Source organism: Periplaneta americana, chromosome 6 (genome assembly GCF_040183065.1).
Source record: "Periplaneta americana isolate PAMFEO1 chromosome 6, P.americana_PAMFEO1_priV1, whole genome shotgun sequence".
Classification (NCBI taxonomy): Eukaryota; Metazoa; Arthropoda; class Insecta; order Blattodea; family Blattidae; genus Periplaneta; species Periplaneta americana.
The window spans coordinates 1,250,350-1,274,376 of NC_091122.1; the positions used below are offsets into that span (position 1 = coordinate 1,250,350).

Below are 24,027 nucleotides of genomic sequence, written 5' to 3' on the forward strand. Positions count from 1 at the left end.
GCTAGTTCGCGGCGGCGCCGACAGAGCGCGCGCGGCCCGCGCTGCCAACTTATGAACGCGTCCGCCATCTTGACGTATATCTTGGCGCACGCACCTTCCATGTTGTACCGAACGTCAAAACAATATTGGGCAAGAAGACTTAAGATGTAAGCTGCGGCGATGGAGCGCGAAGCGATGTGAGGGCAGCTAGCATGATCCGCGTCAACTTGAAGGTGGTGGTGCTGCTGCTGTGCGCCGCCGTGGCGGCCGTCACGCTGTCCTTGTGGACGCGCTGCGGCGAGGCGGTGCTGGCCGGCCGCGGCCGCGACTGGGAGGCGGGCGGCAAGAAACTGCCCAATGCGCAGGTGAGGTTAGGTTACCTTCGCTCAGTCATATTTAACGCAATGGAAATACTTCGCAACACAGAAATGTCGTCCCGCACTGTCGTGGAAACTAAGCCCTGGCTGTATTATTATTGTAAGCTGCCATAGTGGTCTGGTGGCTGATACCTGGCATTCCCCAGGTTTGTAACTTCTGTCAAGTAAGTCCGTGGTTTGGGTAACAGGGATTTTCTCCTCCAAGTCTGGTTCTCCTATGGCATACCAACAAATGTCCATCATAATCTCATCTCATCAGAGGCGTAGCGTAGACCAGCCTCCTATGGCGCACCATGCACAACGACTCCGTTGGTAAATTGCTGTACACAGTTGGCTTCATATCGGTGATTGACCAACAGTCGAATACGTGCCATTTGAATATATATATATATTTTAAGACAATGAAATTAGCATAAAAAATAAAAATTTGCTAAGTAGACCTGAATTTGTACTGTTCAGTGTTCGTCTCGTCAGAGGAAATGAACTTTTCTATAAACTAAACAGTAATTATTATAACATAACCAACCTATAAACTAACATACTAATAAAAGGAACACTACATATAGGCCTACTGGAACAAATGCTGTTCAGTAACAACGTACCACAAGAACACATCAGAGAAATCCTCCAAATTACAGACACTATCGCCAAGCAAAATTACTTCACATATAACAACAAACACTACACCCAAACTGAAGGCTACCATCGAATCACCCATCTTCAACATCCTAGTCGAAATTTTCATACACAACTTAGAACAGACACATATTCTAAACAAAAACAATAATAAACACGCTGACAGCATCGCTTACTGACACATACGTAGACGACATACTAATACTATATATAAAAAAAACAAAAGACAGATTGAAAACCTACAGAAACACCTAGGCCTAAATAAAATACATCCAAAACTACACTACACTCTAGAAATACAAAACAAATCCATAAATTTCTTAGACATCACAATAACAAAAACAGACAACAAACGTAAGTTCAAGATATAAGGAAACCCACTACTACGGTAACACATATTCAACACCTCCAATCACCCCCACATGCAGCATTTCGATCCATGATACACAGACTCATCAACATTCCTATGACTATGAGGAAGAAATGCACACTGTCAAATACATAGCATAGGCAGTAAAATGGATACAACCCCAACATCATAAGAAAGACTGATCGCAACACAAACAAATACATCACACTAACATACGAAAACAAGGACCTTCGGCCTCACCTCACTTCATCCCCGTTCGGTCTGATTACCTTGTTGGGTTTTTTTTTTCGAGGTTTTCCCCAGTCATAATGCAAATGCCAGGTAATCTGTTGGCAAGTCCTCGACCTCATCTCGCTACATCTCCCCAAAAAATTGTAATCTTGTAACATTTCGACTTTTCCACATCTTAAAGCTCCATTGCTAATGTAAGATATATGGAATACAACAAATGAAATGAAATTGCATCATCATTCAAGAAACTAAAATACAACATTGCATACGGAAGACAGGACACACTACAAGAACATCTTAACACACAAACAAATACAACTTAACAGGCATATAGAAACTCATGCAATAGTTGCAACGACTTCTACATTGGACAGATTGGTAGATCATTTGAAACACATTACAAAGAACATATCACAGCCATAACCAAACCACACAACAATTCAACCTATGCAGAACACATCACAGACTCCAATCACAGCTACAGCAACACAGACACTGACTGTAGTATTTATACTACACATCCAGCCAAAAAACAGAAACTTGACACACTACAACAATGTGAAATTTACAAACATACAAAAACATTTACTGCTGCAGAAATCATCTCCTCCATAGCTACAAGAATACTCCAGACTGGTCACGTACCTCCATGCTTCCAGACCGCAAGAAGTGTTCTCATTTACAAATCTGGTGACGAAAATGACTTTAAAAACTGGAGACCAATTACTATTTGTTCCGTGTTACGTAAGGTAATTGAATGCGTCCTCGATAAATGCCTTCGAGAATACATAAAATTCTATCCTCATCAGAGGGGATTTACATATTCTCCAGGAACAATAGTTAATACATCCCTTCTCAGGTCCATTTTAATGTCCGCAAAATCTAAAAAATGTGATCAACTCTCGTTTTCCTTGACATTAGTAAGGCATTCGATAATATCGGGCACTTGCACCTATCAGACACATTAGATAGCTTGCTTATTCCAAGCTTGTTGAAAACGTTAATTTTGAATCTTCAATTAAATAATTCCACTAGAGTAGAAATCAATCATAAAAATAACTAACCCCATAGATTTACGAAAAGGAGTTATGCAAGGATCGCCCCTTTCACCTGCATTGTACAATCTATGTACTGATCACATCCTTAATGAATTGTCAGAAGACTCTATCGCTGCCGAATACGGTTTCAATCTTGTTTCAGGTTTAAAACCCATTACTGTACTTGGTTTTGCAGATGACACTTTTATCATAGCTAAAAACAAAAACTCTGCTTTAGAAGTCACAAGGATGGCTATTGATCGTTTCAAATTTATTGGTTTAGATATAAATGTCAATAAATCTGTAGCTATTAATATTTCTCGCGGTAAATTGCATCCAAATCAACTAAACATTTCTGATGACACTACTATTACATGCTTAACTGCAAATGAGTATGTACGCTACTTAGGTGTTAATTTTTCTGACGTTTGTATATTCGATTCCCAAACCGTTTTAAACGACCTTAAAGCTAGATTAGATTTGCTAATTTTGTAGCCTTTATTACATCCTGATCAAAAGTTTTGTATATTAAATTCCTCAATTTGCCCATCATTAATCTACACATTTCAGACAATTCCCTTGAAAACAATACCAAATACTTTTTTAGATAATGCTGATAAAATTATTAAAAACATTCGTAAAGAAATTTTGCACCTACCAGCTGACACACCCGATTCTATGGTATATACTCATTGCAAATATAAAGGTCTTGGTCTTTTTAGGATACGCTGGGAATCCACGCTACAACATATTAACGGCTTAAGGATATTACACAAAACTAATGTCCTTACATTACTTCCACTAGGGACCTTATTGAGGAGAGTAAAACATGTTTAAAGAGCCTTAAATTAACTCCTGCTAATTCTTTTTTAAATAATCGTGAAAATTTTGTGGACTCGCGAAAAGTTAGAGATGCTTTAAGAGAAAAAGAATTTGAAAATTGGTGTACATTGCAACAAAAGGGTAAAGGAGTGATTCTTAACAAAGAGTTCCCCCCAGCAAACAGGTGGATAAGAAATCACAAAGGTCTAACCCTCTCGGAATGGATAGACGCCCTTAAAATGGTAGGCTATGTCGCTCCGGTCCGAGCTGTACTGCATAGAAGTCAGGATGGTACCCGCTGTAGGCGCTGTCTCAGCGAGATTAAAACTCTTCCCCATATCCTTGGCTTCTGCCCCTATAGTGAGGCCCTTCGCAACATCCGTCACCATGCTGTCCGTTCTATGCTGGCCGAGGCATTGAAGGAGGTAGGGTTTACGGTCCATCAAGAGGTGCAGGGACTAGCCACACAAGGAAGTGTTTGGCGAATTGATATCATTGCCATTAAGAACAACTCGGCATACATTCTCGATCCCACCAGCAGATTTGAGACACATGCAGATCAAACGCATGAGGTGGACAGTGAAAAGAAACGGATCTATGAACCAACAATCCCATTTTATAAAGATAAATATAGCCTGTCCCACATTGATGTAATAGGTCTGATGGTGGGAGCACGAGGTACCATACCCCCCTTCTTTGCCAACAAATGTAAAAACCTGGGCCTAACACACAGCATTGTGAAGGAAATAGCCATTAGTGCCCTCAAAGAATCGGTTCAGATATTGAGAAATCATTTGTATGGGAGTGATAATGGAAATTTCAAGTTATCTTAACCGATGGCTGTTGATTAGTTTAGATACAATGCCAATAAATCTGTACTATTATTTTTCTCGCGGTATATGGCATTCAAATCATTCTAACCTATCTGATGATATTTTTTCCCCCTTTCTTAACTGTAAATGAGCACAAACGCTACTTAGATGTAAATTTTTCTGACATTTTGTATATTCGATTTCCTAACTGTTTCAAATGTATATCATTTTACCTTTTAGGTTTGTTTCCAAATTATATGTAATAGCTACGCTTTGTCAGGTCTGGCAACCTTTTCATAAGGGAAGCTAAATTTATATTATAAGTTATAACTTTAAGCATTGAGTAATTTTATTATGTAGCAAGCATCATCCAGGCTGCCATCTTTCCAAAGTAGAGGCCCCAGGCATCCACTTTTTTATTAGAACTGACAATATAGGCTATCAATCATAAGGAAATGTTGAAAATTTAGTTAAAACATATGTTTGGACATGTTCTGGCCTGACCGATGTTTACTACATAATTACCGACTGAGCGTTTCTCTGCCCAGCATATGGGGGTTTGACAACAATGCTACATATCCACCATGCACAATAGCATCTGATAGTGACATTAAAATTTGAAGGTTTTGTTTTCAAATGCACAGGGTCCAGCAGTTGGTCCTACAAATTTCAGCATAAGACTATAAGGTGTAGAAATAAAAAATAACATATGTAGTATGGCTTGAACAATGCAATTTATTGGCACATTATTATTTTTTTTTTAAATTATTCATTTCAAGTGATGCCCTCGGTATTTTATGGTTTGTTGCATTTATTGTTCATGACACGTTGGTTCTCACGAGTTTGGCAGAACTATAAAAAAAAAAGGTAAAGGTATCCCCGTAACATACCACGAAGGCACTTGGGGGGCATGGAGGTAGAGCCCCATGCTATCCATGACCTCGGCACTAGAATGAGGTGGTGTGGTCGGCACCACGCTCTGACCGCCTTTTACCCCCCAGGAAAGGCCCGGTACTTAATTTTATAGGAGGCTGAGTGAACCTCGGGGCCGTTCTGAAAGTTTGGCAATGAGAAAAAATCCTGTCACCACCTGGGATCGAACCCCGGACCTTATAAATGTTGAAATGAGAGCAGCAACAATTAAACGTTGTCTAGGCACTGCATGAACGGCCAATACACAGTGAAAAGTGACCATATAGTGTGATGTTTCTGCTGGAGTCATCATTACAGGGGAATGTTGCAGACATTATTCACAGATGCTGCTACGGCCCTTGCTGCCACAGACACACTGTGAATGTTGAGAAATCTTTTCCCTGGACACTTAATTTCTCGGTTTGGTGATATGAACTGGTTGGCTCAATCCCCAGACCCTACATCTGTTGATTTTTTCTGTGGGGATACCTGTTTTAAACAGACCACACTGAACAGCATACAGGCAGAAGTCCAAAAAATCAACAAAACCGGAGGTCGATTGCAAAGTGGCAAGATTGCAGCAAATCATAAGATACTGAGGGGATCACTTGAAATCTGTCATTAAAAAAAAAAAAGTAATAACATGCCAATAAATTGCATTGTTCAACATCCTGTGTCATTTTGATATCTCTAAACGCTGATGAAATTCGTTAGTACCAACTGCCAGACTGTATAATGAAAATAATGGACCAGGTGCAACACATACTGTAGCTTTATAACCTTCCATTCTAACTAGACTTGGCATATAGGCCTATCTAAATTACATAATGCAGTATTTCATTGTGGCACAGCATTCTTTTTCCATACATGCTTCAAAATGCAAGACTGCAAGAGTAATTCTTTCCTTGAGGTTGTCAAGATTTGCTAGCAGAGGTAGTTTATATAGGCTAGGCCTATCTTATGATTTGAGACTTCACAGTCTTCAGAATTGTGCAAGATTGCATCATGTCATAGGTGCAGAGACATCCAGTAGTTAAGGCCTGAGTTCCCCCTTCCATGCTGTTGGAGGCCATGATGCAAGGGTCCTAATATCACACCACGTAGATGAAGAGAAAGATTAAAATTAGGTAAACAAGTGGAACATTTTAGTGGACCATTTCATCTAAATAAAAAAAAATCGGTATTTTTTCATCTCTGTATTTTCAAACAAGTTACGTAAGCTTCACGTTTTTTAAGATGTTTACTTATATTCTTCTTAGACTTGTGCAGGTTCCTTGAAAGTTAATGGAATCTTTTAATTTCAGCAACAATTTCCTTATAGTTGGATACAGAACCTTCTTGAACTTAGAAATTTTGAATGATACATGTAATTATAATATGTTACTAGTCAGCGACGTATGCAATGGAGGGGGAAAGGATCTGACCACCCTACTTCATTATCTCCTGGCTTAGTTATCTCATGAGTGATGCCTTATTGGTGTCACTGATGAGGTTCAAATCTATCTTCGGACAGTTGACTAAACAACATTAAATAAGACTTTTATCAGCAGTTTTTTGGGAACATAGTGCTTCTTTCTAGGCATGTCTAATGAAATGTCTGCCATCTCACATTTCTTTTGACGCCTTAATATTCCAGAAACTAAACATACGAATACTCCAGTTGCTTTGCCAACTCTCTGTGAAACCTTTTCATTTCTTTGTAGAATCCTGCTTCCTCTTTCAAGAAATTATACACATCACTAACAGTTTCTCACTTTAACTGTATGTCTTTCATTTGGTATCCTCTAGTACCCAAATACAGATGAGAGATCAGGCCTTCTGCTGTCTAACACAGCATTGTTCATTGGTGCTGCAAAGTGTATGGATGCCAGTTCTGTGTAGATGTTGTGCTAAGCAATCAGAATACTGCTACAGCTCCATTTTTGTTATATTACAATTAAATTTTCAATTTTGTTGAATATTTTCCCATGTTCTGCCCTCGATATTTTTTTGCAATTGTTTTCATACTTTTGTGCTGCCTTTTCTTAAGAATTCCTTATAATTCACTTTTATTTCAAGTTTTGAGTTCATGATTTAGTTTGGTTCCCTTTTTTGCCAAGAGATCTGCACTGCTATATGAGAAGGTATCCACTGGAAACTAATGTGCTTCTCTGATCTTATCAGTTGTGTTATTCATTGATGGACTGAGTTAGATGTAACAACTTCCATTGTACCGGTACTGCTTTAGTGAATGATTTTGGTCAGTGCGAGAGTTTGGGTGTGGGTTGTAGTTCTCCCTTAAATGCAGTTTTGTTCTATCCTACTGATAAGTTATATAATGGCTAAATAGTTCACAAAATACTCCTGCTCCTGTCTTTTCATATTATACACAGCCGTCAGTAAATTTTTGTAGCCTTTCCTGTCATGGATGTCTGATCTCTCTTGTTTCCAGGACAAGCTGCTTCAATCTTTCAATAGGTTAGTTCCCCCCCCCCCCCAGGAAGATCATTATATGCTAAATAGTCTATTGACTTTACTGGTTCTGTTGATGTTTCTGCGTCTAGTGGGATATTTATTTATTTCTTCTAAATATTTCATAATTTTATTTACAGCACCTTGTTGTGTTTTAGGTGATGAATTTTGGATCCAGGTTTGTTCTTTTGTAGACTTTACTCGAAGGAGTGTGTTCTGTAAGGTTTTACCATTCAGTTTGGAAAAGAATGGATTGGAACATTGCTCACCATACTAACTACTACACAGAATGTGAGTAAGCATTTAAATAATATTGATTGTGTTAATTTTCTTGCTTATAACAACGTGTCTAGGTGATGCGGGGGTTTGGAATAATAGTTCTCTTGTTTTATGACGTGATATGTTCGCACACTGGCCTACCTGCACAATGTCTGCTGTACAGGAGCCATTCATTATAATTTATGTACCTTCTCCTTAATTAACCCCAAATAATCTTCAAACATCACAGCTGAATTTTCCAATGTAGTGCACCAACGCATACTAGCCATTTCCTGTAACAGGAATGAAGTATGCACACAGAACAGAGTCTGCTCTTGAATCCTATGATTGAGAGTCCACAGTTAATTCTTACATTCAGTTACAACAAATGTTCACAGTGATGTCCATCGCTTGTAGACAAGCTCCAGTTCTTCTTGTCTCATGTTATGAAGGATATTACAAATTTTATGTTGTGGATGTTTACGTAACTGATTAGGTGGTTTCGAACTTTGGTAAAGATTGTTTTGGGAATTTACATATTCCATGCTTCTGGATTCACAATCTACCATAGACTTGCTCCCAGGATTATTCAGTCTTGAACCTCTGAAATCTTGTACTGTCGCAATTTCAGCAGCCTACCTAATTCTGTTGCTGTCTGTGCTGCTAAATGATTGAAAGTTTTTCTTAGACTTCTGTGTAATGCTGTTCCATTTTCGTCCAGTATCTTTTCTAATGAAACAGTCCTCATCTTTGCTTTATTTTACAATACTGAACTTAACAACAAAATCTCTCTACAAATGACTTGCTTGGGATGTTTACACCAGACACTATTTTCACAAATTTATTAGCACTGATATGTAATAACATGCTTATTGTACTTGACTGTGATAATTCAGCTGACTTCCCCATATGGAAATTTCAGGGTAGTGGGGATGTTTGAGATTGGAGATCCTGCATTTCTCATCCATAACAGCAGAAAATGAGGTTCAGTGATTAACACTGGTCTTAGCCTACAAATATGTAATGTAACTTGATTGCGAAAAGAAACACTGTGGAAATATTTGAGTTTAATAGCTTTCATTTTAATATTAATCACATCTTATTCTGAATAACAGCTGGCTACAGACTGAAAGGTTCCATGTTCGATCCTGGGTAGTGGCGGGATTTTTCTCATTGCAGCAATTTTGAGATTGATCCTGGGGTCCACTCAGCTGCCTGTCAAATTGAGTGTCAGGTCTTTCCTGGGGCAAAAAAGGTGCTTAGAGTGTGATGCTTGTCACACCATTTCATGAAAGCATGCCCACACCCTTCATATCGCATAAAGATGATTTGACTTTGAATTTCGGGCTCTATTGTGCTGTACCACTTTCTGAAGTCGAAATTGCAATAGAAAATCTGAAAAAGTACAAGTCTCCAGGTATTGATCAAATTCCAGCAGAATTAATACAAGAGGGTGGAAGCGCATTATCTAGCGAAATTTATAAGCTTGTACTTGCTATTTGGGAAAAGGAAATTGTACCAGAACAATGGAAGGGGTCCATAATCGTACCTATTTTTAAGAAGGGGGACAAAACTAACTATAGTAACTTTCGAGGAATATCACTTTTGTTGACATCGTATAAAATTTTGTCGAATATCCTTTTGAGAAGATTAACTCCATATTTAGATGAAATTATTGGGGATCATCAGTGTGGTTTTAGGCGTAATAGATCGACTATTGATCAGATTTTTTGTATTCGACAGATATTGGAGAAAAAATGGGAGTATAAGGGTACAGTACATCAGTTATTCATAAATTTCAAAAAGGCATATGACTCGGTTAAGAGAGAAGTTTTATATGATATTCTTATTGAATTTGGTATTCCCAAGAAACTAGTTCGATTAATTAAAATGTGTCTTAGTGAAACTTACAGCAGAGTCCATATAGGCCAGTTTCTATCTGATGCTTTTCCAATTCACTGCGGGCTGAAGCAGGGAGATGCATTTTCACCTCTACTTTTTAACTTTGCTCTAAAATATGCCATTATGAAAGTTCAGGATAACAGGCAGGGTTTGGAATTGAACGGGTTACATCAGCTTCTTGTCTATGCAGATGACGTGAATATGTTAGGAGAAAATACACAAACGATTAGGGAAAAGACGGAAATTCTACTTGAAGCAAGTAAAGCGATAGGTTTGGAAGTAAATCCCGAAAAGACTAAGTATATGATTATGTCTCGTGACCAGAATATTGCACGAAATGGAAATATAAAAATTGGAGATTTATCCTTCGAAGAGGTGGAAAAATTCAAATATCTTGGAGCAACAGTAACAAATATAAATGACACTCAGGAGGAAATTAAACGCAGAATAAATATGGGAAAAGCCTGTTATTATTCGGTTGAGAAGCTTTTGTCATCTAGTCATCTGTCAAAAAATCTGAAAGTTAGAATTTATAAAACAGTTATATTACTGGTTGTTCTATATGGTTGTGAAGCTTGGACTCTCACTTTGAGAGAGGAACAGAGATTAAGGGTGTTTGAGAATAAGGTTCTTAGGAAAATATTTGGGGCTAAGAGGGATGAAGTTACAGGAGAATGGAGAAAGTTACACAACGCAGAGGTGCACGCATTGTATTATTCACCTGACATAATTGGGAACATTAAATCCTGACGCTTGAGATGGGCAGGGCATGTAGCACATATGGGCGAATCCAGAAATGCATATAGAGTGTTAGTTGGGAGGCCGGCAGGAAAAAGGCCTTTGGGGAGGCCGAGACGTAGATGGGAAGATAATATTAAAATGGATTTGAGGGAGGTGGGATATGATGATAGAGACTGGATTAATCTTGCTCAGGATAGGGACCAATGGCGGGCTTATGTGAGGGTGGCAATGAACCTCCGGGTTCCTTAAATGCCAGTAAGTAAGTAAGTATTGTGCTGTACCATGCCAACTGAGCAAGCAACCCCACCCATCACAGGGCCAGCAGAATGCTGTGACTATGACCTTGTCTGCCTGTGTGAGGTCACTCAGCCTCTGCAGGGAATAAAAGTTGTACTGATTTTTACTTCAGTTTAGAACTTCCTTATTCATATTTTAGCGATGTCATGCTTGTGTGTACACATTCTTTCAACAATATAAAGTGAGTTTTGTTATTCTGTTTTGTTTCCTATGGAACAAGGACGCATATGGTGGCAGCAGTGACGTGCAAGGCTATGAGGAGATCGACTGCCACATCAATGGGGAGTACAGTGTTGGCTGCCGCAAGGAGGGCGGGGAGATCTATGTGCCCTTCTCCTTCCTGCACAAGTATTTCGAGGTACGTGGCCTGCCGCGTGCGCCGACTGTCGTGTGTTACTGCACTGCAGCTGCACTCTGTTGTTGCAGGTGTACGGCAAGCTGGCCACATATGACGGCTATGAGCGGTTCGAGTGGTCACACAGCTACTCCAAAGTGTACTACCCAAAGGGGAAGTACGATCCACGGGGCGTGTTCATGTACTTCGAGAACTACAATGTGGAGGTGCGGGAGCGTGTCAAGTGTGTGAGTGCTACAGAAGGTATGACTGAGTTACACTTGATATTGCATAAGTCTATAAGGTTGCAGGCAGGGGCGAATGCTAGTCACGAAAGTTAGGCTTGCTCTTTTATTCATAGGGGAAGATGGGAGGATATAATAATTCATAATTAATAAAAATAATCAGACCCACATAAATAATTTATTTTATAATTATGAAATCATTATGAGTCATGGATCATATTCGCTTATCAGATGTAGAAGTTCGATATGATATAACAAACATGGCCAACAAAACAATTTATTTAGTTTTTTCGACCCTGCCAACCAATGCATGTTGTTGTATTGAGCTGCACTGAACGATCGCACATATTCTCTATAATGTCTGTCTTCTCTTGAATAGTCCTTCGGGAAAATGGATTTAATAATAAGGTTTCAATAACACACAATTCCGAACTCATTGCAATACTTCAAATTAGTGTTTAAGAATTAATAATACATGCAGTAGCTAACACATGCATTCCGCTCATACAATTACATTGCACAGCACATTCCCGCTGTCAATACTGCTCTGTGTAACGTTAAATAGTCGTTGGTGTAGCTCTCGGACCAGAGCTTCAAACAACACATAACAGAAGCATGTGCGCCTAGGACGGACCAAGGAGGAAGGCACTTGCGCGCGCATCATATTCTCGCTGTTTCTACGTCTTTCCTGTAGCTCCGAGAAACGAGCAAGCGTTGCGATACTTGCGGTGTGTAACCTGTGGATAGTATTACGCCTATACAGTATTCCAAAAATCAAAATAAATTTTAATGTACGTAATCCCATTTTGAGAAATACACATTCTACGAAAATATTGGGCTTGCACAGCAAGCATAGCATGCCCTGAGAAATCGCCCCTGGTTGCAGGAGACCTCCGGTGGTCCGCTTGATTTGGGTTGCCCGCACCTTTCTCCCATTCATTTGTCTCTTTTTGGTCTTTAATGCTGTCTTATCTCCATTTACTTGTGTCATTTGTTGCCATGAATATTTCTTTCATTGTAGTTAGTCTTTTGTTTGTCGATTTTGTTCTGAGTCGGTCCCTTCAAATTTTAATGGTAGTGGACTAAGGGAGTGAAAAAAATTATCAAAGGAGATCGAAACACAAAAATGTACACCATGTACATGTACATGGACTCAATTTGAAGCCCTCTCTCTCGCAATGGCAATAAGTTATAATTACAAAACAACCATGTGTCCTCCCCCTGTTACACGGACAACAGCTGAATCCGTCCCAAACTCTTCTCACAGTGCCTTCTTCCACTGGATTCACTGCTGCTATGGTTCAGTTTCTGAGGTCATCCATATTAGTTGGTAATGGGGGCACAAAAACACAGTCTTTGACGTAACCCCACAATAAGGTGTAATGTCTGGGGACCTTGGGGGCCAAGAGTGAAGTGCTGGGTCTTTGGGCCCCGTGCACCCTATCCGATATCGAGGCAGTGTGTCATTTAGAAACTGTCGAACCTGCCGGTTCCAATATGGTGGTGCTCCGTCTTGCTGGAAAATGAAGTCATTGAAGTCTTCAAGAAGTTGTGGGAAAAGCCAGTTTTCCAGTACTTCGAGATTGGTTTAACCGTTATCTGTGTCTTTCTCGAAAATGAAACAGCCGTAAATCTTTCTTGCAGAAACAGCACAGGACATGTTTACTTTTACTCACTAAAAAGGTTTAGTCTCAATGAAAATCCTTGTATAACTGCAGTCATTGAATTTAGTGGCTTAGACATCTAGCTTGGTCATTAGGAATTCTATGACATGCTGTTTCTAGTGATATGCTTGTCATTCACAGGCAACTTGTGGTTGCAGTTACAGCTATGCATAGTGAAATAATCTGCTGTAACTGTGATTTGTATGAAGAGTTACGTGTAGTTAAATACAGTGGCGGCTCCTGCGTAATTTTTAAGAGGAGGAAAGAAGGTAACATGACGAAATGACACCTTCTTGAATGAAACATGCTACAATTTAGCCTACATGCATACATGTAAGACCAAGTAGTGTTAGGGTTTGCCTTCCCTTCTGTATAGCAATAATCTGTTCTTGTAATTTTCCATAATATATAATGTTTTCACTTCCATTCACTGTTGAATAATTGCACAAATTAACAATTACAAGGAAATTCACCTCGTAGCATTTTTCGAGCACACTACAGCATCACATGTGTTGGAAGAGACTATAGCTACTAACACGTAATCGGAACCGCGGAAATGGGAATGGGAAATAATCTGAGGAAAGCGAGAACACTACACCCACCCACGTGGTCTGTGTTGCCACATGTACATTTTACAAGTTCAGCATCACATGCTTTTGAAGAATGTCAGTTCTTGTAAAGTCATACTATCATTATTATTCAAAGCTGCCGGTGGCCAATTTTTTATGTAAAAAATAATGTAGTTTGGAGTACCTACTTTCAATTTCAAATATATTTGTACAAAACTGACAACTTGGCTGTTGCCCTGTCTAGTAGACAATGAATGGAAGTGAATTTCAGGGGCCAAAAAGATCTGCGATACTAACGTAGAACTAGGCTACTTCCTCTTTGTTTTATATAAACCCGACTTTAACTTTTAAATATCCTTGAAAGTTTCAAACCATGAATATTAGCCTATATAAAGTGCAATGAATAATATTTTTGATTTATAATTTAAAAAAAAAGTTTATATGGTGTCTTTCATAGCGTTACGTTAAAACTGTTTTATTGTTCCTCCTCCTAGACGTGTTATAGTCTGGTTGAATGCAAGATCGTTAGATGGCAGCGATAGCGAGCTTGCTGCATGATCAGTCTATTCCTATTTCCCGCCCATGCGCTGATTCAGAGGAGGATCTCCTCCCTCTCCATTCATTTACTCGCTTTAAAACTCTGCCTCTTTCTCTGGCCGCTAGTGCGCTGCTGTCTATGTGTGTTAACTGCACTAAAGGAGGAATGGATTGACTTTCCTCCACACAGACAATCTCGCATCTTTCTCACAGTTTTCTAGCAGCACATGAGCGCGCATCATTTAAAACTCGATCAACCGAGGTTTTCTTATAGCTGTGAACTTAAAAATTATCGAATCTTCCTCGAATTTTACGGCACATATTTTACTTTTAAAAGAAGAAAAATGTGAGGAGGACGTTCCTCCCTTCCCTCCCCCGAGGAACCGCCACTGGTTAAATACAAGTTTTGCTTATGTGTTAATATCTTCTCAAATGTTCATATTTTTATTCTTTGGAGACTTCTTTCTGTTTATTGAAGTGTAATTCCTACCTTCTAGAAACTTGTAAGAACATGCTTAGAATGTTGAATCATTCATTACGCCAGGTAGGCATGTAAACCCGAGTTTGTGATGGTGCCACCAACTATTCACTGGAGTGCCTTAATAGTTTAATCTGGCTGGATTGCCAGATAAGTGCTAAGGAAATGTTGATTACTTAAGTTTTCCTCATTTTATATGAATTCGGCCCTTAGTTAACTGAATCAGCTACTCAACTTTACTTTCTTCGTACAAAACATAATTTCTTGATAGTTTCTCAGTATAAAAAATGAAAGTCTTAATTTTTTTCGAATCAAATAGATTGCCTTGGGATGTGTAACATAAAAATATGAATTGCTATTTTGTGAAGGAAGTGGATTCATGTTTTTTTTTTCATAACTGACGTTATTGATTGCTGAAGAAGTAGGAGGACGAGAAATCCATCACTGCATGTCTTCTGTTTACGGCGAACACAGCAGTGATTAGATTAATCGATTAAATCCCAGAGCACTAATGATAATGCCTGTCCACATACTGCGAACTCTGTGAGGAATACGATTCAGAGATTTGGTTGGGAAAGTTACAACACCCCCCCCCCCTCCCCCTACAGCCCAGTTCTCTCCGTGCAATTTTCACATTTTTGGGGAGTTGAAGAAAAACATTTGTGGACTTCGTTTTGCATCGGACGAAGACATGTGTGGCTGGTTTGGTAGACTGCCCACAAGTTCTTTGAAGAATGGGATTGATCATCTTGTCTTGCAGTGGGATAAATTTATAAACAATTTTGGAGATTACTTTTGAGATAATAAATGTTCTGTTATACTTTTTGGCATCTGACCCATTTTCATTTGACTGCCCCTCGTAGATGCATATTTCAGACACAATGTCAGTCAGAGGACTATAAATTCATTATGATTTCTTATTGAACTTTTATTATTTATTTATTTGTCACTTTAACAATGTCATATTCTCAGCTCTTATATAGTTATAGTAAACAGTTTAACAGTTACAACGTTGTGTCCAGGTGTGCCGGTGTCGACGCAGTGGGAGAGCCAGGGGTACTACTACCCCACGCAGATCGCACAGTTCGGCCTATCCCACTACAGTAAAAACCTGACGGAGCCAGAACCTCGACGCACAGTGCTGGAGGATGCCGAGCGAGACGCTCTTGTGCACTGGGTGGTGCCTGCGGGAGCCACGCTGACCCGAATGTCGGACCCGCACTCCGGCAGTCACGTGCTGCAATTCTCTAGCCCCGACTCGGCGACCGGTGGCGTGTCACTCAAGTTGGACCACGTGCTGGACTTCGTGCTGGGCCTGAGCGTGCGTCTAGGCAGCAACAGCAGCTTCACCGTGGTGCTGCAGTCACGCGAGAAGCGCGACCAGGTGTTCCAGCTGCACTACATCTGCTCCGACCTGCTCATCTCGGCACAGGACCAGCACGTGTACCATGGCGTGGGGCATTGTGGGCCCGCACAGCCCTGGCGACGCCTGACCCGGGACCTGGTTGTGGACCTGCACAAGGGCATGGTGTACCAGAACAAGCCCAAGCGCAAGCTCTCCCGCTCCAAGCTTAAGGTATGCATCATCATATTAACATATGTAACTGCATAATCTCTTAATAATACAGATTTTAAGGAATAAAATTAATATACTGTATTCTTGTAGATGTAATCCACCCCGTGTTCTTAGCACTTGCGAATTTTTCTTTTAAACATGTAATTCCATTCTACATCTCATAAACTAACTTGAAAAGTTGAAAGTAGCATTTCCATCATCAGACAATGGCTGTGCTCCTCAGGTGATCGGTATCACGTTCCGTGGCTCAGGACAGCTAGACAACCTGACTCTGTCCACCAGTGAGCATCTGTCCCAGTTCTACGATGCTGCGGTGTGGCTCGTGCGGCACCAGGATGCTTCCACTGGTGGCTGGCCCAACCCGGTGCGTCGGCGCGTGGCCCCGGGCATGGCAGACCTGGAGCCAGGCTGGTGAGGACCGCAAGCAGCTCTCTGAGTGTTGAACTTGTGTGGCCGCGTGCTGATGCATTGTCTGTGTTGAAGGTACTCTGCAATGGGGCAGGGCCACGCGCTGTCAGTCCTGGCCCGCGCATACCACCACTCGGGTGGCGATGCCTCCTACTTGCATTCTGCCCTGGCCGGGCTGAGGCCTTTCGATGTGGCGAGCTCTGCAGGCGGTGTGCTGGCCAGCTTCTTGGGTCACGTGCCCTGGTACGAGGAGTACCCGACGCAGCCGGCATCGTTCGTGCTGAATGGCTTTATCTATGCACTGCTGGGACTGTATGATTTGAGCACAGTGGCGCCGCCATCTGCAGCTCAACAGGCGGCGCAGTTGTTCCGACAGGGCATGGCGTCACTCAAACAACTCTTGCTGCTGTACGACACGGGCTCGGGCACAACGTACGACCTGCGCCATCTGACACTTGGCACAGCCCCCAATCTGGCACGCTGGGACTACCACGCCACCCACGTGAACCAGCTGCTGCTGCTGGCCACCATCGACCACGACCCCCTCCTCACTGCCACAGCTGAGCGCTGGATCGCCTACATGAGTGGCAAGCGGGCGGCACACAACTAGATCCGGTGTAGCACAAACCATGGCCAACTCCTTTAAAATTCTTCCTCTATGCCAATAACTCAGGAAGTTGAGTCAGATAGCGACCATGTGGCAGTGCTAGCCACGTTAGTTTCCATATTGCGTTCTTTCTTCATTTGAAAGCTACAGATGCGATTTATTCAATAAGAATAGGAACTACTTAGAGAAAACTTGTGCCACACTCATAGGACCTTGCAGGACTGCACTCTGGATCCATGTTATGTTCTCCCATCCTGATGCTGTCCATCTGCTTTTGTAAGGCTAATTCATGAAGAAAGGTCACACTCATAATTTTAGAATATTGCTTTTGAAGCCATTTCGAGTAAAAATGTTAATATGAATATGGGTTTGATTTCGAGCAATTACAGAACTATTGATATTTTAATGTACAAAAATAGCTGTGCCTTCACAGCTCTAAACCACAGAGCCAGAAAATGTTTACAGCCACATAATGTAGCCGGAGAAAGGCCAAAGACTAATTGTGCAGCCCTGATTGTTTTTTAATTCCCCAGGATCTCATTGCTGTAAGTATCGTGATCGGTTCAGCTACACAACACCCAGATCTGGCAAAGTCCTCTATGAATACTCTCCATCCCCCTGAGAGTTCTGCTGCATTCTCTGTTGACCTAAACTATTGAAAGATGATAGATGAAGTTGAATTTAATGAAGGCAAAATGAGTCTGAGGTTCAGCACCGAAAATTAACCAGCAATTCCGCTTCAGTTGGTTGAGGGAGTAAACCTCGGAAAAAACCCCAACCAGGTATTGAATTCAGGCCCACACATCTCACAGTCAGACATGCTAACGTTACTCCACAGTGGTGAACAACTCGATGCTTACATTTTCTCCATTAATACAGCTCACACGTGAATTCAAACCAGCTCTTCATGACTGTTCCTTATGCTTTCTGTGGCGTTCAAAATGTGCTGGAGTAATGCATCTCTTGTTTCCACTTTTGTCTGGTAGACTAGATCTCTTTCATCCAGCCCCACATGACCTACCAATTGTCCATTCAAACACTCGTTCACACAAGTTCAAACAGCACTGGATAAATGAGGACTACCGTCATGTTGGATGTGCATACCACGTCTCAGCAGCAACTTGTTCTACAACAGTTGTAAGATGACCCTCCAAATAAATGGGCTGATCGGCTTATCATCCATCATACTACACCGTACATTCACCTAAAGCAATGTTAGAAATTGGTCTTCACTGTTGCAAGAGAATTAAGTGCGAATTTCACAGTCTTCAATAAATTGGGCTTCTTCAGTTGACAGGATGTAACAATACAACTGATGATCGTCATTGAGCAGGTGCTGAACATGTTGCACATGGTGTAGGTATACAACGATGTCTGGGACACCAAGACACCTAGACACATTTAACTATGTGTTGTTCTTTTCGATTCGCATTTTCACTAAAAAGTGAACCTACGTATGTCACACAGAGTTTGGAAAACGCTGTTAAACACTCTTTGATCTGGAATTCTTCTATTTAGGAAATGTCGTTGATATTGAGTGACAGCAGCAGCTGAATTTCCATCACAAATTCCATATCGACATACTGAGTTTTAGAGAATTAAAAGACACCTTGAAAGTAAAACATTCAACTGTTTTTCACTATAGATCACGTTAATCAACTGATATGTTTTGCATATTGGTAGAGTCACCGGTATTACATTAATTTTTTTCTTTGACATTCAATGTGCGAACATAGTACATAGTTACCATTTATGCTTTATGAGTCATGTTTGAAAAAGGTCTGTGGTAGCACAGGGTTCATAGTGATGCATTCATTTTTACCAAATTAATAGCCATAGTTGCTTAACTGTTCAAAATTAGACTCATGATCTTTGAAGTGTTTTACTCAAAACGGTTTCAAGAACCATATTCTAAAGTTCTGGCATCACCTTACATGGCTTGCTTTCATTCTGATACTTTACCAAACCGTTCTGCTTTTGGCAGATCAGTGATATTTGTGTGTGTTCTATTTTCCATTTTTTCCTACTATCGGCATTCCATCTTTGTTCCATTATAGTTTGAAAGAGTCGTTAAAGAATTTCCATCTCATTAATGCTAATTTTCTCTATTATTTATTAGCTTCTACCATCACTGTGTTCTCTTGAAATATCCTATATTTTAACATATAGAGCATAAAGTAAGAAAGTTGGGGAGATGAAATTGTACGAACTGCAAGAGCAACTAAAAAAATATAAATAATTTTATTAGTGTATATCTAAATCTGTGTGCACCCATTGGGATCATACTGGGTTTCGATACTAAGAAATGTGCAGCGGTTAGGCAGAAACTTAAGGTAGCTTGCATAATTGAGGACATTAAGAGATATCAGTAAATCTGGACAAATAATCGACAACATTTAGAAAGGGCTAGATTACCAAAAATAAGTGTCAGCTCTACCCCAACAAGTTGCAGAGACCAGGCATATGGATCAACCAAGAACATCTTAATTAGGTTCAATGTAACAGGCAACATTACTGGTACTGACAATATCCAGTCTAAAATCAAATTGTTGCCAACATGTCCATTGTTACTGTAGCAATAACATGACGATGCAGGCTCAAGCACACACGTCCTTAACATGCTGCACAAAAGATATCCATGGAGACCACGAAATGGTGCTGCTGCATCCGAGCCAACAACTTGGAAACGTGTTATTGAGAGATTCGAACATACAGACTTCAATGTGGTAATCTCATCCTATTGAAAGAATATGTTGGGTAGGTTCCAGATCAGCTACTCGGAGATACACAACACATCAAGGTATATGGCATCAGCTACTGTTGCTTCACAGAAGAAGAATGGACCTACATTCCATTCATGTCCTTCATCAGACCACGCCAGACATTTAATTTGTAAGTGTTCATGTCGAACATGTGGGTTTTGCAAGCCCCTAATCCAAACATCTCAATAACGCATTTTCGGGCCGCTGGATTGGTTGTACTGGATCTATTTCATTGGTTGTACTGGTTCCATGTTCACCCAATATCACTCTGCTGGTTGCTCTTTGTGTTGCAAAGGGCTGTGGATATTAACTATACTGTTTTCGCTGTAAGAAAAATCCTAATGTAAACATAAGCACGTTGCTGTCATACCCGTGATTGGCTCCCAGTCGAAACACTCACATGACGCAGAAGAATATAGTTCGTATTTGGAAACCATAATCTTGTATTATTTGAAAATAAAAAATTGAATTCTAGTTGTTAAATACGATGAAACATTTAACTTCACTCATGTGTTAAACGCTATGTAAAAGAAAAGCTACTTTTATATTTTGTTATGTATTATAAACGCGGATGAATACCAACAGTAATACCGAGGTAGTCCGTTCTTGTAACAAGCTGGCGTCACTTGAGCTCGTAGATGTTCACGTAAGCATGTAGTACCGAAGTATGGCTTCTGTATCCTCAACTGTCCATTGTGAAGACATAAGACTTGAAAATAATTTAATTGTAGTAATTATAAAGTAAATGTTTCCTCAGCAAACGAATGCGTAGTAGTGAGGTTAGGCCTACTTGATGAGTAACGGGAAATGTTTAACATGAAACAGAATGTACAACAGTAGGTGGGAACACGTACTGAGAATCTATGGCGCCAAACGGTGGCCAATGAAGCCTCACTTCAATCACGTGCTATTGTTTACATTAGGATTTTTCTTACAGCGAAAAGATTATATATGAGGCTACACCAACGATGTGATTGCTACAGTAAGAATGAACATGGCAAGAAATTGAATGCTAACAGTATCACTAATGGGTCATATGTAGAGGACTAATAAATGTGAATTAAATTTTTTTTAGTTGCTCTTGATTTTCATACAGTTTCATTTCCCCAACTTTTCCGCTACATTCTTTATTATATGTTGGAATATAGAAGGTTTGAATGGAACTCAGTGTGTATGTCAAGATGTTTCAATATGTAGCCCTACCTTGGTTGATTTTGTGTTCATTTCTGAACTGGTTTCTGTTTTGATGTGAAGTTAATGCTTGAATTGGAGGTTGTGATAACCCTGGATTCATTATGTGGTGTCCTACAGCTTTTGCAAGTCATCCCTCAGTAAATGTAAATATGAAAAGTGCAAGTTCTGAGACTTTAACTGAAACACGATTCAGGTGGACTGCTGATATTGGACCATTCACATTTGCTAGGTATTGGTCGTGAAGTTGTTTCTGGGTAGTTAATATTAGATTCGTGAGTCCTAATCTAGTCGGAGGTTATTGAATCTTTAAGGTTGGTAAAATGTGTGGGATACTTCTTTGAGGAAGAGAAGTAAAGCCGCAGTAAAGAACTAACTGTGTTCCTGAATCTGTCGACCACGTCTGCTGTGCCATTTCACAGAAGATGATGAATTCCACTCCACAGTCCAGGAGTGGCAAGCAGCCAGTACTACTTTTCTTCTTATTTGGTTGACAAGACCTGATGTCACATTCTTCATATTCTTCTGTTTCTAGCTAATAAGGAAGACGAGAATGTGGAACTGAACAACTCCAAGGAAAGAGGATATTGAAGTCTAATTTCTTTGTGCTGCACTGCTGTGCAAGAGAGGATACAGTTTTAAAAGGAAGAGGCAGTGGTGGCTTGTCAGTTGACCATTTCCAGTGACAAGCAGTCACTTACAGGAACGGAAAGGTTTTAAGAAAACTCCTTTCAAGTGAAAAGCAACAAATGCTATATCTAAACATTTTGTAACGTTACCATGTAATAAAACGAATGACTCTTGAAACACTCCATCCAACATGCGATGGAACCCTCGTCAGTGCAGGCATGTGGGTGTCGTGTCCGACATGGAATAAGCCATTATTGTTGTTTCTTTCTCTGCTTTATTTAATTCCACTCCTGGGAAGCTTGCAACCCATTTTACACAGACTTCTCAACTCCAAGTGATAGGATTTGCTCAAGTAGGCTATGCTCTTTTTCTCTCCCTTCGAACCACGTTAGAGTGTACAGGCTCCTTTTTTCACTTCTAATGGTGCTAATTTTTCATCCTTGGATAATAAATGAAGATAAATATATGATATTCTTGTAGCACGATTGGATCGAGACCTGTGTGAGTTCGTTCGTTTGGACGTCTGGGATCTCTCGATGCCTTAACTTAATCTCGGTGAGCTTCACTACCAGTATGTAAAGCCATGTGTGTAGCTGTAGTGTGTGTCTAATCATCAGGCTTGGTTACCTCTTAGCTGTGTCGAACAGAAGTCAATTACATTAACGGTGAGCACTCGAGCTTTATACATGTGACAGTGAGTGATGTGCAATAGTGCACAGTTATGGATTCATATGGAAACGGGAAAGTGAGATCTGATGTAGTTGCCACACTCACAAATCCTGCGTTCTCTTATGATTTAACACTCGTTATTTAAACACGAAAGCTGTCACAATCTGCAATGTGTCCATTGAGGCGAAGGTTCTCTGTAGCACATAGGTGACGGTTTCTGGAGATCCCCATTGGTTACTTGTTTCATAGAGTGCATTCATTGTGCTGCATTCTGCACTTGTGACGGCGTGATGACAGGGAAGGTCTTTGTTCACCACACATTCCATCTTAAACTTAGCCAATAGAATGCTCCGTGCATACTGCAGATTTCATGGACTGTGCCAGGTGAATCCAGAACTGTGCTTTTTCGAGGCCGGCGTGGTGCAATACTGCAGCTGTGCTTCCCAAGATCGGCTACATGCATGCAGCCCCTCTCCAGTACGGAAGTCTCTCACTTAGACCAAGACTTTATGCATCAATTACTCAAGAGTGTAAAACTTGGTTCTTTTTAGCAATTCATTGAAAGCTATGCTTAATAAATCAACACAGTGTTCTTGCATTGCTGACTCATATAGTTCACTAGTTCGTGTAACAAGGTATGTTACTGGACATGGGTGTGCTGAGAAGCTTTGTGATGTAACACTTCATTGAATGATATTGAAAATGCCTCTAAAATCAGTATTAGTATTTTTTTTTTGTCCTCAAAGTTGACTAGAGACAAACGTGTAGTACAGATGTATCAGAACAGGGAACACCTTGATTGTGGTGCTGTAAGAGACTTCTGTACTGCATTCTTTGAGGGGTTGATTATCTTCATGTAGCTGTAGTACCGGTAGTTACAATTTTTACAAGACATCATGTTCATGTTCGTTGTTTCTATGTGAGCGCGACAATAATGGGGAAAGTGGAAATATTATTGATAATGATGATGACGATGATGATGATGCTCTATAAGTTGCGAGCAGTCAGTTTACTGTGAGTGCATGCAGTGTGTCTGCCGACAGGCAGGCTGCATGTGTGAGTGGACATCTAATATACTGTATAATATTCTGTTTGTTAAATAAATGATATAGCAAGCAACGTGAGCTGTGTTCCAGATCCTTTCCTCACTGCATCCTAATTATCCCACTTGATTGTCCAGGCAGGCTGGGCCAAACACTAGTGGTGGCTCATAAGTGGACGCTGTTATGAAAAATCAAAATGTCAAAGTAAAGTATAGGAATTTTAGAATGACATATTAACCCTAGGATGCATGGCGTCTTGGACTTACATTAATGCATAATGAGGGCCTCAAAGGCCCCCATTATAAATTCAATGGATATTCTTATCTTTTAACTTCAATTTCAATGTTGTGGTATTTTTATTCAGTTAGTTATTCAATATAGTGCTATGATAGAATAATTATACACTATGTATATGTTTTGAGTAGCTAAATATGATAAAAATTTCTCTATATGCACAAGTTCTGAAATTATAGTTCCATTATATAAAGT

The 24,027-nt window shown here is 40.2% G+C and overlaps 1 protein-coding gene across 1 annotated transcript; it reads left to right on the top strand.

The window, feature by feature from the left end:
* Window positions 1-52: 52 nt before the first annotated feature.
* On the top strand, window positions 53-23,614 carry Hsepi (D-glucuronyl C5-epimerase). Its single transcript, XM_069827252.1, has 6 exons — window positions 53-344; window positions 11,046-11,183; window positions 11,252-11,423; window positions 15,675-16,228; window positions 16,452-16,639; window positions 16,712-23,614. The coding sequence occupies exons 1-6, from the start codon at window positions 192-194 to the stop codon at window positions 17,244-17,246; spliced, it is 1,740 nt and encodes a 579-aa protein (XP_069683353.1). The 5' UTR covers window positions 53-191; the 3' UTR covers window positions 17,247-23,614.
* Window positions 23,615-24,027: the final 413 nt, after the last annotated feature.